The following is a 16,654-nucleotide window of genomic DNA, read 5'->3' as shown; positions in this document are numbered from 1 at the left end:
ACGACACAATTTTCAAAAGACAGTATAATTACACTTTTACGTCTGCCACCAGAGCGGAAAAAATGAATGCTAAGAGGGGGAGGAAAAACTTGACCGAATTTCACTGGAATTTACTCCCGAAAATACACAGATTTGATACTGACATCTTTGATTTACGTCTTTTAATTGGCGATAAAACTTCATCTCTATCAATTCTATCGAAGATCATGTCAGACGATGGGCTAAATATGAAAAAGATAATTTGATAGATTGTCAGAATGGGTTAAAAGCATAAGAGGAATATTAAAATACCGCATTAGACATATGAAAGCAAAAGTACGTACCATCTATCCTTCTGTGTTTAGTAAACCAGAAGTGATAAAATAATTAAGGTAGGTCCTTAGTCCTGGATTTTTGGGGTTTAAGTAGCATTTTTTTGTTTGGAATCAATAAATTAACATTCAGAGTAATGAAAAAAGGCAAAACAGTTAAGGGTTTCCATATTAATTTTCATTACATACACCACTAAAGTCATATACCCCGATGTAGATTTTTATGAAATTCATTGGAAACAGTTATTTGTTGTTATTTTAATATAAAAACAACAAAATGTTTTTTGAATTGCATTTATTTATCGGGAAACATGTCAATAACTAAAACACATGTCATTTTCAATATGTTCATCAAGTTTTAGAATAATATGTGGAAAATTATTGAATTAGCGTTATTCCCCAAAATGTTAAAAACAAACAAATGTGGACTCATTTTCCTTATAGCATGGTTTACATATCATTTTTTTTTCTGTTTACATTAATAGAGTTACATCTGTTATAGTTATTCATGGGAAAAAATCCATACCTTTCCTTAATAATTTCAAATTTATAGCTTCCAGATTATGTATACCCCCATTAAAAACTGAAGTCTGGCACCATACAGCTGAGCTATTTAAATCACTCGGGATTAAAATTGTATGTAATTTCATGAAAAGACACAGATAATGATTCCTTATCACCTTGGTAAACTGTTTGTCAAAAATAAAGGAAATCTATGGCATTATGGACTTGATAAATAATTGAATGAAAACAGAGTTTTAGTCCTTGGATTCAATAGTTTGAAACATATCATTGAAGATTCAAATATAACTAAGAAGTTTGAAATATTTTATGGCTAACAAGATTTTTTACAATAACTATTGAAAAAGATTCCAACAAAATTTATGTTCCTATCATTAAATTATTGACTTTGCAAAATCCTATGACGTCACACGAGTGTGGAACTACGTTAAATAGGTTACCTGAGGAATATGTTTTGATTCCAGCTGACAAAGCTTGTAACAACATTGTCTTTGTTTGTAAGGCTCATTATTACAACAGTATTTTAAAGGAACTTGACATTAATCCCCCGCTTGGCAATCGTAATTATACTCCTACTGCCCTTTCAAAAGATGAAAATCATGCTTCAATTTAGACACATTTAACATCTCAGTCAATGGATCGAATTAATATGAGTTACCGTACCTATACTGGATTCTTAACTACATAAAAACCCTTACAAAGATGCATTGCTGGATCCAGTAAGTGCTATACCAAGCCCATATCTTTGCTCCTCACGAAAATATTAACAGCTGTGAAGGAGAAACTTCAAACTTATTGTGCGACTACATATGTCAGAAGTGGTGTTGATCAAATGTGGATTCTACAAAATTCTAAAGAACTGTTAGTAAACTTGAAATCGGAAAACTTTTCCCAAATCAATAACATGAAAACCTACGGCATTTCAACACATTATACGACCATTCCACACGATAAATTAAATAGTAGACTTTTTAACATCATAGACAGTTGCTTCTTCAACAAAAATGGAAAAAAGGAAATATTCATATCTACATGTAATGATCAGTCATCCAAACAATTACTTTGTTTAACACCACTCTGATTCCACGCACTTGAAGTTGAAATAAAAAATATGCTAGAGTTCCTCATTCACAATATCGTCGTTGTCTTTGGTGATCAGGCCTTGTAACAGTCTGTTGGAATTCCCTTGGGTATGAATTATGATCCTTTGTTAGCTGACCTGTTTCTATATTTATATGATGCGGAATTTATTCAAAAACATCTACGTTAGAAGAAAAAATATCTTGCTGTAACCTCCAATTCGACATTTAGATATATCGACTAAGTTTTGTCTATTAACAATAACTTTCATTTATATGTCGATTCAATATATCCTTTTCACCTCGAAGTAAAAAAAACATCATCGAGTCGTCCACTTTTGCTTCATACTTAGATATTTATTGGAAGTAAACATTAACGGCAAACTGACAACTCAACTGTGTGATAAACGGGTGATTTCAGCTTCCCCACCGTTTACTTCCCATATTTATGTAGCAATATTCCATTATCACCTGCATATGGCGTTTTCATCTCTCAAGTGATTTGACACGCAAGAGCTTGTTGTGCGTATGATCAGGTTTTGAATCGAGGCAAGCTACTGACAAACAAGTTGATGGTTCAGGGGTTTCAACAGTCTTGATTGAAGGCAGCATTTCACAAATCCTATGGTCGTTATAACGATTTGGTTCGTCAAGTCAACTATAATTGGGTCAAATGATGTCTGACGTGTTTCATACCGATTGTTACACCGTTCTTGGCACCCTGATTTTGACTACAGATAACTCCATTTACCTGATCAGGATATAGGGCTCACGGCGGGTGTGACCGGTCAACACGGGATGCTTATTCCCCTTAGGCACCTTATCCCACCTCTGATATGTCCAGGGGTCCGCGGTTGCTCAACTGTCTATTTTGTATTGCTTATATTAGACTCCACTTTTTTGGCACGCTGTTTTTGGCTATAATAGCTCTAAAACTTGATTGTTATTTCGGATTGCAAACATTTCGTTTGAGCATCACTGAAGAGACATTATTTATCGAAATGCGCATCTGGTGCATCAAAATTGGTACCGTATAAGTTTTACATTAGAGTAGTTAAATTAATCGGATTCCCTCATTTGTTAATTCCTATAATCTTTTCATATCTTGTTTCTAGAACTCTGACACCCTCTACAACAACATCCTGGATAATCTAAAGTTCGACAAACATCTGAAGTCACACCTGAATAGGAAACGATGTTTCGTTCTAGGCTTTAAATCCGACGGTTCATCATTCCACGACACGCTTTCTGAACTAGAGAAATGCATGGTTTCAATTGCAAAAGAAGAGAGATGGAAAGAATCCATTCCTACAGACTGGGCACTATCTGAAGTCGTACTTGGAGAACTGAGAAGACAGAGAGTGAGAATAAAGTCTGTAAAGGAATTATCAGAGAAATGTTTTGGGGAAAACAAAGAGAAATACACACAAATCCGCGATATTCTGAAATTTTATCACGATATAGGCGTTATACTACACTTTGACGAAAGTTCGCTTGCCGAAACTGTCATCATTGACATCCAGTGGTTTGTTGATTCCTTTAAGAACATAATAACCGATCCAAACCATATCAGGGATTTTGTCGACAACGATCGCGATTGGTATTCCTTTTACATAAGTGGTCATATACTGGACAGACTTTTAACCGATATTTGGAATAGTCGGCACTTTGAAATGGACCACTGGGAAAGGAATCGAAACAAAGCAAACTTGTTGCAATATATGCAACGACTTGGTCTTATTGCAGTTGGTTCATATGCACATTACATCCCCTGTATGAACAAGCGGAGCTTTGGTATGCAAGAAGAGAACTTTTTCCACACCATCCAAAGCAAAACATCAGTCCTGGTCTTTCGATTTCAATTTTTGCCATATTTTTTTTATTTCCGGCTTATTGTTGCTTGTTTGACGAAAACCAATGGCGAATGGATCGTTTTAGAAGACAACGGACTCTGCTTATATAAAAACGTGGCTTGCTTTGTATATAAGCAACATGCAATAGCTCTCGCTGTGAATAGATGTTCAATTCAGCTTCAGGTTTTTCAACCTAGCAAAGATGTAATTGTGAAAGATGTTACTCTAGAAATCCGTGACAATATTGAACGATTGCTGAACGGTCTGACCAGTAACTTTCACAAGAAAATGATGTACACTGTAGGATACCAATGTTCAAAACAGGAAGTGTTTCGTGAACATGATGACTGTTTTGTCGAAGAGAGAGACATTCATGGGAAAGGAAAAATCACTTGCCCAAAGCATGGAATGATCAATCATCATATTCTGAGTGAATCTACTCTTTTGGTTTATTGGAAGCAGGTATTTTCCTCGATGAGTGTTTGACAATTCATCAGTTATTTGACATGTAAATTATTTCCATAGAAAGTGTTGATAATTCGTGACCATCGTTTTAGTTTGTAATGATAGTCTTCCTTTTAATAGGATGTCCTAGCTGAGATAACAGGTGAGTAGGTTTTTTACTTCCATTCCTGTTTTATTTGAAATAGGGATTAAATACACATTGTGTGAACAAGTAACAGTTTCAACTGAAATTTACAATGAATCGATAGCTTTAGAATGTGTCTAATTATTTGGACGTGAGTTTCAGATTTGGATGATCTCATGGACAGAGATGAGTGCACCAGTCTGTCTGAGCCTGAGTTAAGGAAATTTAATTTCAAGACTTTTGACGAACTCACAAAGATTGGACGAGACGCACTCCAATTTTATTTTGACAGAATATTTCCGCCAATGGACTTGGCCACTGTACTCACCAATAACAAACAAAGACTACAGCAAGGACATCAGAGGCTGGATACAGACCAATGTACTCTTCTATTTCCAGGTATCAAAACCATCATCCTTTTCCACTTAGTCCTACTTCGTTTTCACAAGGGGCATATTGGTTTGCTCCTGTCAGTCAGTATATCAGGTGTTGCCTGCTCAAAGAAAGGTAAAGAAAACGAAAAATCCATTCGATAAAGCTGTTTTATACCCCGTGAATCGGTCTCAAAGCAGGTAGCCATTGTTTGTTTGCATGATCTGTTGCACACCTTTATAAGTGGTCATCTCAAAAGATTATCGACGGTACAAATTAACTATTCAGAACGAATGATGGGGTGACCAGTGGGGGAAATAACATATTTGGGGGGGGGGATGATTCTGTATCAAATAATTTCATTCTTAAGAGGGGGGGTGGTACGTACATAAGATCTATGCAAGCTATCCACACTTCAGGTGCTTGTAATAAAGAGTTGGACACACACAGACGCGTTTACACACCAGGCGTTGGATCAGGTGCCTAGGAGGGGTAAGCATCACCTGTCGACCGGTCACACGCACCATGAGCCCTATATCTTGAACAGATAAACGGAGTTATCCGTAGTCAAACTCAGTGTGCTAACAACGGTCTAACAATCGGTATGAAGCATGTCAGACAGCATTTAACCCAATGATAGATTCCATTCTCAAACTAGTTTGTTTTAACGACCATAGACACTGCGAAACGCTTACTTTAAACAAGACTGTTGAAACCCTGCACCATCAACTTGTTTGTGAGTTGCTTGACTACGGGTAACTCCGCTTACTTGATCAAGATATATGGCTCATGGCGGGTGTAAACGATCGACAGGGGATGCTTACTCCTCCTAGGCACGTGATCTCATCTGGTAGGTCTAGGGGTCCGGATTTGCCCATTTATCTATTTTGTATTGCTCATAGGAGTTGTGAGATTGATCACAGTTCGTTATCTTCACCTTTTATAGCTGTTAATATTTTCGGGAGGGGCAAGGATATGACTTGGTAGAGTACTTACTGGATCCAGCAATGTATCTTTCTTTGTAAGGGTTATTTATCTAGTTTAGGAATCCAGCATTGGTACGTTACTCATATTTATTCGACGCATTGACTGTGATATTAAATGTGTCTTAAATTGAAACATGGTTTTGAAGAATTTCATGTTTTGAAAGGGTAGTTGCAAGTACGAAGAGTAAACAAAGTGGAGTTAATTAATGGCAAGTTCGTTTAAAATACAGCAGTAATAACGAGTCGTACAAAGCCAATGTTGTTACAAGCTTTGTCAGCTGGAAGCAAAACATATTCATGATGTAAGCTATCTAATTCTTTGGTCACTTCTGGTTTATTAAACACAGAACGATAGATGTTACGTACCTTTGTCTTGATATGTCTAATGCGGGATTTTAATATTTATATTATATTTTTAATCCATTCTAACTATGTATCAAGTTCTTTTTTTATATTTAGCACATCGTCTGATCTTACGAACTATCTGCTTCACATGAATTTAACTCTTTATACTATTTTTCCTAAAGATTAGATGAATCCTGGTGTGACCGGTCGACAGGGGATTCTTACTCTCCCATGACACCTAATCTCACCTCTGGTGTTTCCAGGGGACCATGTTTGCCCAACTATCTATTTTGTATTGCTTGTGGGAGTTCTGAGATTGATCACTGTTCGTTATATTTGCCTTTCATTGAGGTTGAGGTCAAAGGTTTAACAATTAAGGTTAATCTACTCTGAACATTGGGATATGTTACCCGATTAATATAATGTTATTCCTTTGCTTAGCAGCCATGTAACTTAGTAAACTTGTTCCCATAAAACGTTGATAAGTTTTACTGGTTTTGAGGTCAGGAATAAGACTAGATGTATCAGATATTTCACTTCAATATCTAGAGACACATTGGCTTTACAAACATCAAGCTCGGTGTACACATGTACTTCTACCCCCTACAGAGTAAACCATTCTCGTTGCTTAAATGTCTTACTAGTATTGTGCCTCATTTTACAATGCTATAAATCAATTAATCCTGGATATACTAACTACTGCTTATTTTAAAGTTCAATGTTTGGTAATGATTAAACTTAGTATTGTGGTTGTGCAACTCATAATGATCCACGACTATTCCGAAAGAAAACTAAATATAAAATTAACTCCTTTTAATATTTCCAGGTGGGTGGCTACATCTTGTAAAAAAAAATTGTTGGTTTTATGCTTTGTTATCAAAATAAACCTGAACGCTAGACATAGGTCTAAATTTGTAGTACTTCAACTAACCCCTAAAGAGTAAACCATCACTGTTGCTTAAATGTCTTACTAGTATTATGACTCATTTTCATTTTGAATATTACAATGCCATAAATCAAATCATTCTGGATATAACAAATACTGCTTATTTTAAAGCTCAATGTTTGATAGTGATTAAACTTACCATTGTGGTTGTGCAACTCATAACGATCCACGATCATGTCGAATAAATGCTAAATATAAAATTTATCTCCTTTTCATCTTAGCTGGTGGATGGATACATTTAAAAAAAAAATCTTGGTTTTATACTTTGTTCTTAAAATGAACCTGAACGCTAAAGTCTACATTTGTAGTATTTCAACTACCCCCGGTTGCTTTCTCATTATGAGTAAACGTATGGGACGTAATGCAAACCATAAACCAACCAGCAACGACAATCATAAATACTATACTTGTGTCAAGAATATTATGTTCTGATTTACGATGTGAATTGGGTCGTTCGTTCTGCAACCAGGAAGCCTGGATTTAATCTAACACCGCGTCAAACCTAAGACGTTTACATGGGTAGGCCTGATAGCTGTTCGACAAGCGACACGGTTCTTTCGTATGTGACGTATATGCTATAATAAAACTTTACTACTGGTGCCCAGAGTATCGTGCAGTCTCCAAAATTGTTGGCACTACACCTAAAGATGATGATGTTTTTGCATTAGTGAAAAATTCTAGAATGGGATGTAAAAGAGTATACAAAATAAATATTCCAAACATGAACGATACCTCCATCCAACAAATAATATTGACCACCCTTCTTCCAAGACTAGTGACTTTATATATGTAATGGGTGTTCTTTTCTTTTGATCGAAATGCAATATTCTTTCTTGGAAAACGTAGATTATCTGTATAGTTTGTTGAATCGTTTACTTTCACTCATGAAATTCATTATCGAATTTTTCGTCGTTTAAATTTACATGAAACCAATGTACATGGTATCCTTGCAATTGATTACTCCTGTATATCTAATATCAAGATAAAATAAGTTTAAAAAGTTATGCATTTGGGATATTCCCTGTGTTAAGTCAAAGCAAAGACGTCTTACATAGTGAATCTACCTTCCGTAAGATTGGCAATAGAAGTAAAAGACGTGGGTCACAAGTCACGTTAGGCAATATCACAATGAAATCCCCCATGGCATATCATAGTTGTAAGTGTCATACCCAGGATAGAATCAGTATTTCTTCACTTAAAGCTTATGATTTGCCTACATGAGTGATCAAATATCAAATGACACATCACGATACATTAATACATTCAGAAAATAGCTAAACTATTGTATAGTGAAATGAACTATGTTTACAAATCTGTTAATATGCGCATTCAAGTTTTTGAAATAATTACCTATCGAATTAGTACACACATACCTATACTGGGGTTTCCCAAAATATACCAGTATCAATATGAGGGTTTATGTACCCTTACCGTTTCACTTCGGTATTTACGTACATGTATGTAATCAAGCAAGTGTGATGGTTTCGAATAAAAGCAGCCTGGTCCATTCAGAATATTTTTATTGCGGAGCCGTGAAGGATTATTTCCAATTTCAAATTAGATTTTACTTACATGTCAGATGAATTGGGATGGCTATAAGACAACAAGTCACTTTTTCTTATACGACGTAAGCAGTTATATAATTTCGTCCTCTGATCAAATATCAATTTAAAGTATCAATATCTGTATTTTGAAACCTAAAGATATATCATTTGCAGCGTGATAGGTTAACGTCAACTGACACTTTCAATGATGCGCCACATCGACATAGATGTCGTCAACATAAGCAACATTCTTCGTCATAAAAGGGTTCAAGTCTACACCCTGTATCTCCTACAGCTATACTTCTACTATTGCATCCAAACTTTTTAATTATAAACAAACTTTGTTTGATATTCGTAGGATTGGTTAACTATATATCGTTAACCGATTGGTGACTGTATTATCTGCCATAATACTATCCATCTCATTGCGATCCAGCCTCACCCTCCAACACCTCCCAAATGCACCAACATAGTGAAGTTGAAGTGTGTTGTAGTAACATTCCATATGCTCCGTATGGGACGTATGGGTTGTCCCATGGTTTAAAAATAAATAAATATAAATAAATAAGGACCATCGTGTACCAACACGTCTGATGACTGCGGTACTGTCTTTTGATGGCCAGACACATACATGTGATTATAATTAGGTCATAAATCATAATGAAATAAAGAAGTAACTTATATTAATAAAAACTAAATAAAAAGTAAAAATTAATGAAATAAATTATATTTTTTATTTATATAATAATTTTCATAATAATTTTATTTAGTTTGTTTAATAAATTAAAAGAAAAAAAAATATTTACAATAAGTAAATTAAAATTAAATAATTAAAATATTTTTTATTTATAATAAATTATATTTTTATTTATATATATAATAATTTTAATAATGATTTTTATTTAATTTATTCCTTAAGTATATTATAATTTTAAAAAATATAATAAGTAAATATAAAATTAAATATTTAAAATATTTGTTATTTATCTGGATTCTAATAGAAGGTAATAATTAGTAATCGCACGAGTCTCCGTCCTTCGTCCAATTCAAGATACACCGAAATAAATATACCATAACTATTACATAATTATTAATATTAGTAACAGGTGATAGTAATATGGATGTACTGTAGGTATGTATATACATGTGAAATAACTAAAATATATACAGAAAAGAATTAGGGTAGGGTCGCCAAAGAAAATTTTGATAATAGAGTGCCACTAGTTATTACTTTGTTAATCATAAATTATAAAATTATGCCAGACAACAATTTTGAGATCGTCATCAGGCAAGAATTTTGAGGTCGTCGTCAGGTGCTACACCTCAGACCCTGTACCATGTTTCTGTAATTCAAGTTTTTGAAATAATTACCTATCGAATTAGTACACACATACCTATACTGGAGTTTCCCAAAATATACCAGTATCAATATGAGGGTTTATGTACCCTTACCGTTTCACTTCGGTATTTACGTACATGTATGTAATCAAACAAGTGTGCTGGTTTCGTATAAAAGCAGCCTGGTCCATTCAGAATATTTTTATTGCGGAGCCGTGAAGGATTATTTCCAATTTCAAATTAGATTTTACTTACATGTCAGATGAATTGGGATGGCTATAAGACAACAAGTCACTTTTTCTTATACGACGTAAGCAGTTATATAATTTCGTCCTCTGATCAAATATCAATTTAAAGTATCAATATCTGTATTTTGAAACCTAAAGATATATCATTAGCAGCGTGATAGGTTAACGTCAACTGACACTTTCAATGATGCGCCACATCGACATAGATGTCGTCAACATAAGCAACATTCTTCGTCATAAAAGGGTTCAAGTCTACACCCTGTATCTCCTACAGCTATACTTCTACTATTGCATCCAAACTTTTTAATTATAAACAAACTTTGCAGTGCCAAGATATATACCATCTTATACGTAATCCACCAACATGTTCTTGTTCTTCATCTTCTTTCAACTATAGTCCAGCTGGACATGTCATTACTGGTGATGTTGATATAGTTGAAAATGAGGACCTCAAATCACTTATTCTAAAAGGTTCTAAATACAGAGAACCTCGGCCTTTTCATTGGCGACAGAACTTCATCTCTATTATCAGTTATGTCGAAGATTATGCCAGACGATGGGCTAAATATGGAAAAAAAAAAGAACTTGATACATTTTCAGAATGGGTTAAAAGCATAAGATGGATATTAAAATCCCGCATTAGACACATGAAAACAAACGCACGTACCATCTATCCTTCTGTGTTTAGTAAACCAGAAGTGGCGTCGGTGGCCTAGTGGTTAGGCCGTCATACTCTCGACCGAAAGGTCGTGGGTTCGAGTCCTGGCCGCGGTAGGGCTGACGTTGTGTCCTTGGGAAAGGCACTTTACATTAATTTCCTCACTCCACCCAAGTGTAAAAGGGGTACCTGGCTATAGACAGTGAAAGATATTGTTAGAATGTTAGTGCTCTAGCGCTTGTAATGGCAGCTTGCATTGTATGCTTCCTAGGAGGCTGAGAAAGTTCTAGATTGATATAAGGTCTGCCGGGGTAATAATGTACATTGATTATTGTAAAGCGCTTTGAGCAGCATACGCTGGAAAAGGCGCTATATAAAAGCGATTATTATTATTATTATTATAAAAGAATTAGATATGTTACATGAGGAATATATTTTGGTTCCAGCTGACAAAGCTAGTAACAACCTTGTCTTTGTTTGTAAGGCTCATTATTGCAACTGTATTTTAAACGAACTTGACATTAATTCCACTTTTGGTAATCATACTTATACTCCATCTGCCCTTTCAAAAGATGAAATTCTTCAATTTTAGACACATTTAATATCCCAGTTAATGGGTCGAATGAATATGAGTTACCGCACCTATACTGGATTCCTAAACTACATAAAAATCTTTACAAACAAAGATACATTGCTGGACCCAGTAAGTGCTCTACGAAGCCCCTATCTTTGCTCCTCACGAAAATATTAACAGCTGTGAAGGAGAAACTTCAAGCTTACTGTGCGACTACATATGTCAGAAGTGGTGTTAATCAAATGTGGATTCTAAACAAGTCTAAAGAACTTTTAGTAAACTTGAAATCGCAGAATTTTTGTCCAAATCAATAACATTAAAACATATGACTTTTCAACACTATACACGACCATTCCTCACAATAAATTAAAGACTAGACTTTTTGACATCATAGACAGTTGCTTCTTCAACAAAAACGGAAAACGGAAATATTCATATCTAGTGATCAGTCATTCCAAAACCTACTTTCTTAAACACCACTCTGATTCCACGCACAGATACTCTGAAGTTGAAGTAAAAATTATGCTAGAGATCTCATTGACAATATCTTCGTGGTCTTTGGTGATCAGCTTTTCCAACAGTCTGTTGGAATTCCCATGGCCACGAATTGTGATCCTTTGTTAGTTGACCTGTTTGTATATTCATATGAAGCAGAATTTATTCAAAAACTTCTACGAAAGAAGAAAAAATCTCTCGCTGTGGCCTTCAATTCGACAATTAGATATATCGATGACGTTTTGTCTATTAACAATAATAGCTTTCATTCATTTGTCGATTTGATATATCCATGTGAGCTCGAAATAAAGGACACCCCAAAGTCGTCCACTTCTGCTTCATACTTAGATATTTTATTGAAAGGAGACATTAACGGCAAACTGACAACTCAAATGTATGATAAACGGGATGATTTCAGCTTCTCCATCGTCCATTTCCCACATTTATGTAGCAATATTCCATTATCACCTGCATATGGTGTTTATATATCTCAACTGATTCGATATGCAAGAGCTTGTTCTGCGTATAGTCAGTTTTTGAATCGAGGTAAGCTACTGACAAGCAAGTTGATGGTACAGGGGTTTCAACAGTCTCGATTGAAGTCAGCATTTCGCAAATGCTATGGTCGTTATAACGATCTACTTCGTCAGTACAACCTCGCATTGAGTCAAATGCTGTCTGACGTGTTTCATACCGATTGTTAAGCCGTTCCTGGCACACTGATTTTGACTGCGGATAACTCTGTTTACCTGATCAGGATATAGGGCTCACGGCGGGTGTGACCGGTCAATAGTGGATGCTTACTCCTGCTAGGCACCTGATCCCACCTCTGGTGTGTCCAGGGGTCCGTGTTTGCCCAACTATCTATTTTGTATTGCTTATAGGAGTTATGAGATTGATCACTGTTCGTTATCTTCACCTAACGTACTACAATTAGATGGAAAGGGTCAAAACATCGTACGTGTGTCGAAGTGATATAGCTTTGTTTTTAAAACTGAAATAGGGAATTGTTAAGATTCTCTTATTCAAAAATGAAATAATGAAAATCGTATTAATGCTTGTATGTTTTAATTCTGATAATCACGTTTATAGATTCCGCCTTGATAGATTATGCCTTGTAGCGATTCACGGAACATCCACCTTGTATTGTTTTGAATTTGATTATACATGTTCTTCGCTGATAAATTTTGTGTCTCATGAAATTTTCCAAAGCTTACATCCTTCATTTTAGCCGATAAATCGATTCCCTCCTCAACTGCTTTTGATGTGACCGTCATGTACAAACTGTTGAGGAATTACGGACCAAATCTTCCACCACCGACCAAAGGCTGGGGGAAGAAACCCGACATTGGAGAAAAACGTCCTACGGATGACGTGGAGAGAATCCGGTTCTACAGGAATGAGGTAGAACATAAAACACGGACAACTAGCGTCATGGAGAAGGATGACTTTAAACTGAAATGGGAGGACCTTTCTCAGGTGACAGTTGTTTGGATTTTAATGTAGAATAATAGATATGCATATAAGGGTGTACATATTTCCTTAATGGTGATATTTGCGAATTTAAGGCTCACAAAAAGTGTCTATGTTTGCTTGGTGGCGAAGAGTTACGACAAAAGTGCAATATGCGAATAATCAAGAAAGATTTATGCATATACCTACTCTGTATTCCCTATTCTCGCGAATATTCAATATGGCAAAATGATCCGTAAACATCAAATCTTGTCAACAGATAATTTGCATGTAGTCTGTTAAACTTGTGTGATCCGATGTTGTTCATTTTTTTTGTACAGAATTACCTTCAAGCAGATGAATTAGTTTTAAAAGTTATTATCTTTCCCATAATCACATGCGTGAAAACATTTACATGTTAAAGAAAACAGTGAACAGACAATTTAAAAAATAAATGAGTGGGAATGTATAGATTTATTACTTTGTTAGGCATATATAAATAACCCAAGCGCATTAGGGAAATATCAACAGACTGTATACATGTATAACTCGGACACATTAGGGAAATATCAACAGACTGTATACTCGTATAACTCGGACACATTAGGTAAATATCAACAGACTGTATACATGTATAACTCAGGCACAATTGTCAAACCTTGGGTTTGGAAGAGCGTCACACAACAAATTACTAAGAGATGTTTTATATTTTCATTTCTGTAAAACTCTTGTAGTTACAGACTACACAGATAAGACCACCGATGATCTCATCTCGAGCTGGACACTGACTGTCACCTGCTGTGTCTTCTGAATATCTATGAGATATAAACTAGTGACAGCTGTTTGTAAACATTGATTGTGTTTATATCTCTCAAATGCTTCTATAAGCAGGAGGGTTTTTATCTGCGTATGATCAGATTTTAAATCGAGGCAGGCTACTGATAAGCAAGATGATGTTAAAGTGGTTTCAACAGTCTCCTTTAAAGTCAACATTGCGCAAAATATATGGTCATTAAAATAATTCAGTTTGCCCATATATATGAATTATTTTAATGACCATAGATTTTGCGCAATGTTGACTTTAAGGGAGACTGAAAAAAAGAAAAGGAGATGAATTTTTATATAAGAAGCTGACGATGGGCAAGCTACAATCATCTCCTTCGTCATAAAGCTGAGTTGTTAGTTTACTGTTATTGCTTTTAATTTAGCAATATTTTTAAAAGGTGGATACATTTTGTCGGAATGCAGGTCATACAACTGTAATCATGGCTTTTTACATGCATTTTAACAATTACAGCAATAAAATAAGAGCTAGTAATTTTACTTTCCGAGTTATGCCTCTTTTGAAATTAGGGATAGTAAATTACTCGCCAAGATTTAGGAATCTACAATATACATTTATCAAGATCACCAGTACTTGTCGATACAAATTGTACATTAAAGGTTTAATCGATGCAGTTTTGATTGTTAAAAGACGAACTGCAATAAGTTAGATTTACTTTTAATTCTTTTTATCAAAATTTTCCCCTTTCCGCAAAAATAATCCTACTAAAAATTACGATTTCCCCCCATTAAAATATTCACATTTATAGTACATGTTACATTAAAAAAATATGTAGTTGAGTTTGAACTTTGAAGACTACGGATATAATTTGATTGTAATTAATGTGATATTTGTACCTTTCAAGAAGAACTCACAGGTTATAATTATGCTTCCAATCTTACCAATAGGGTACTCATATTTACAGTGAATATCTGAAGAAAACGCTTATGATTTCAGTCTTAGGCATATCAAATCTGTTTTGAAAAGTTGTCGTTTGACATCTTACCTACCATTAAAACCTTTCGAATTAGTTAGATAATACTTATTGGTTATACATATATCTAATTAATGATTTAAATAATCTAATTTACAATTTCGACTTATCATAAGGTAGAATGCTGTTTGATTTGTTTCATGTCAATTGTTAGGCGTTCTTTACACACTGATTTGACTAGAGATTACTCCATTTACGTGATCAAGATATAGGGTTCACTGTGGGTGTGGCCTGTTGACAGGGGATGCTTACTGCTTCTTAGCACATGATCCCACCTCTGATATAGCCAGGGGTCCGTGTTTGTCCAACTCTTATCCTTGTATTCTCTATACGTTTAAAAATTCACGTTTTTCATTATCTTATGATAACTTCTTATTTCTGCAGGCAATATTAAGACTGAGTAGTGGTTCCTTGAAGAAAGACATTATGGCATTGAGACAACAACGATAAACACACTGAGATGATCATGAGACACGTAATAGGATAGCCAGTTCAGAATCAAGAGTTTGAGTTCGTGAAAGTGTTGCCGTGGTAACTGCGTATGGCCATACACATACCGTGTTTCATTCCATGAGACGTGCCTCATATTTTGTCAGGAAATACATGCTTGTTATTTTACCATAATGCGAACATCAAGTCATGCATGTTTCGTGTAAATAGTAGAAAAATTATGAATGGAAAGACACTACTGTACATGTTATAACAACTATGTTTGAAGAAATGAACTATATGATTTAGATGTGTGATTAACTCGTATCGTGATTACACATCTACAATACACACGTAATATGTATTGTCTGGGCAGCTCTGTACACAGCAATGAAGTGCCAGTTTTTAGGTATCATTTCCTCTTTTGTCAAAACGTTAATTAACATTAATCACTCATTCATAATGAAGACAATGATGAGAATTATTGGATATAGAAATATTGGAAAACGAGGTTTGATTATAGCTAAGTTGTGTACATATATGTATTGTGTGGTTCAGGGAAATACAGATTACATGTATCATACATCATTATCTAATCGTAATAAATATATAATCAAAAATAGTTTGTTGAAATTCCAATGATTGATCTTGCTAATTACATCCCCACTACAAAATTGATAAAAATTTACATTTCCAGCAGCTGTTAACGGGTTTTCCACCAAACTTAGGGGCCTTAAACCCTTAATAAAACATTAAATTCGATCTAATAAGTTGCATTATCTACTTTGGAAATAGTGCAATATTTTGTATTAAAATGTAATAATGTATTTCTATCAATTACTTGGTGGGTAAATGCAAAAATTACAGGTCGGGAAGTCATCATGTTGCATTGTTTGTATTTAAACTCACTTTTAATTCACAGACACACATATTCTAAACCGCGGCAAAAAAAAAATCAAATAAAAAAAAACAACGTTACAGTAATGGAAATGTGATTAAAATAATTTTCAGTGGGTAGTGAGAAAAGAACAAACAGTAAGTTATAACCAGTTGGACATTTACCTGTATGTATCTATAAACCGGTGAAGGACTTAAT

The 16,654-nt window shown here is 34.8% G+C and overlaps 1 protein-coding gene across 1 annotated transcript in view; it reads left to right on the top strand.

Moving 5' to 3' along the window:
• LOC130052911 (uncharacterized) overlaps nucleotides 1-16,654 on the top strand; it is a 143,348-nt gene extending 126,694 nt beyond the window's left edge. Inside the window, exons 12-16 of the mRNA XM_056159123.1 lie at nucleotides 3,028-4,227; nucleotides 4,351-4,372; nucleotides 4,517-4,861; nucleotides 13,092-13,339; nucleotides 15,514-16,654. Of these exons, the coding sequence (XP_056015098.1) occupies nucleotides 3,028-4,227; nucleotides 4,351-4,372; nucleotides 4,517-4,861; nucleotides 13,092-13,339; nucleotides 15,514-15,579 (1,881 nt within the window). The 3' untranslated portion in view covers nucleotides 15,580-16,654. The remainder of the gene's footprint in view (nucleotides 1-3,027; nucleotides 4,228-4,350; nucleotides 4,373-4,516; nucleotides 4,862-13,091; nucleotides 13,340-15,513) is intronic.

Source organism: Ostrea edulis, chromosome 3 (assembly GCF_947568905.1).
Source record: "Ostrea edulis chromosome 3, xbOstEdul1.1, whole genome shotgun sequence".
Lineage (NCBI taxonomy): Eukaryota > Metazoa > Mollusca > Bivalvia > Ostreida > Ostreidae > Ostrea > Ostrea edulis.
Note: the sequence above shows the minus strand (reverse complement) of the source record. Positions and strands in the feature narration are given on the sequence as shown.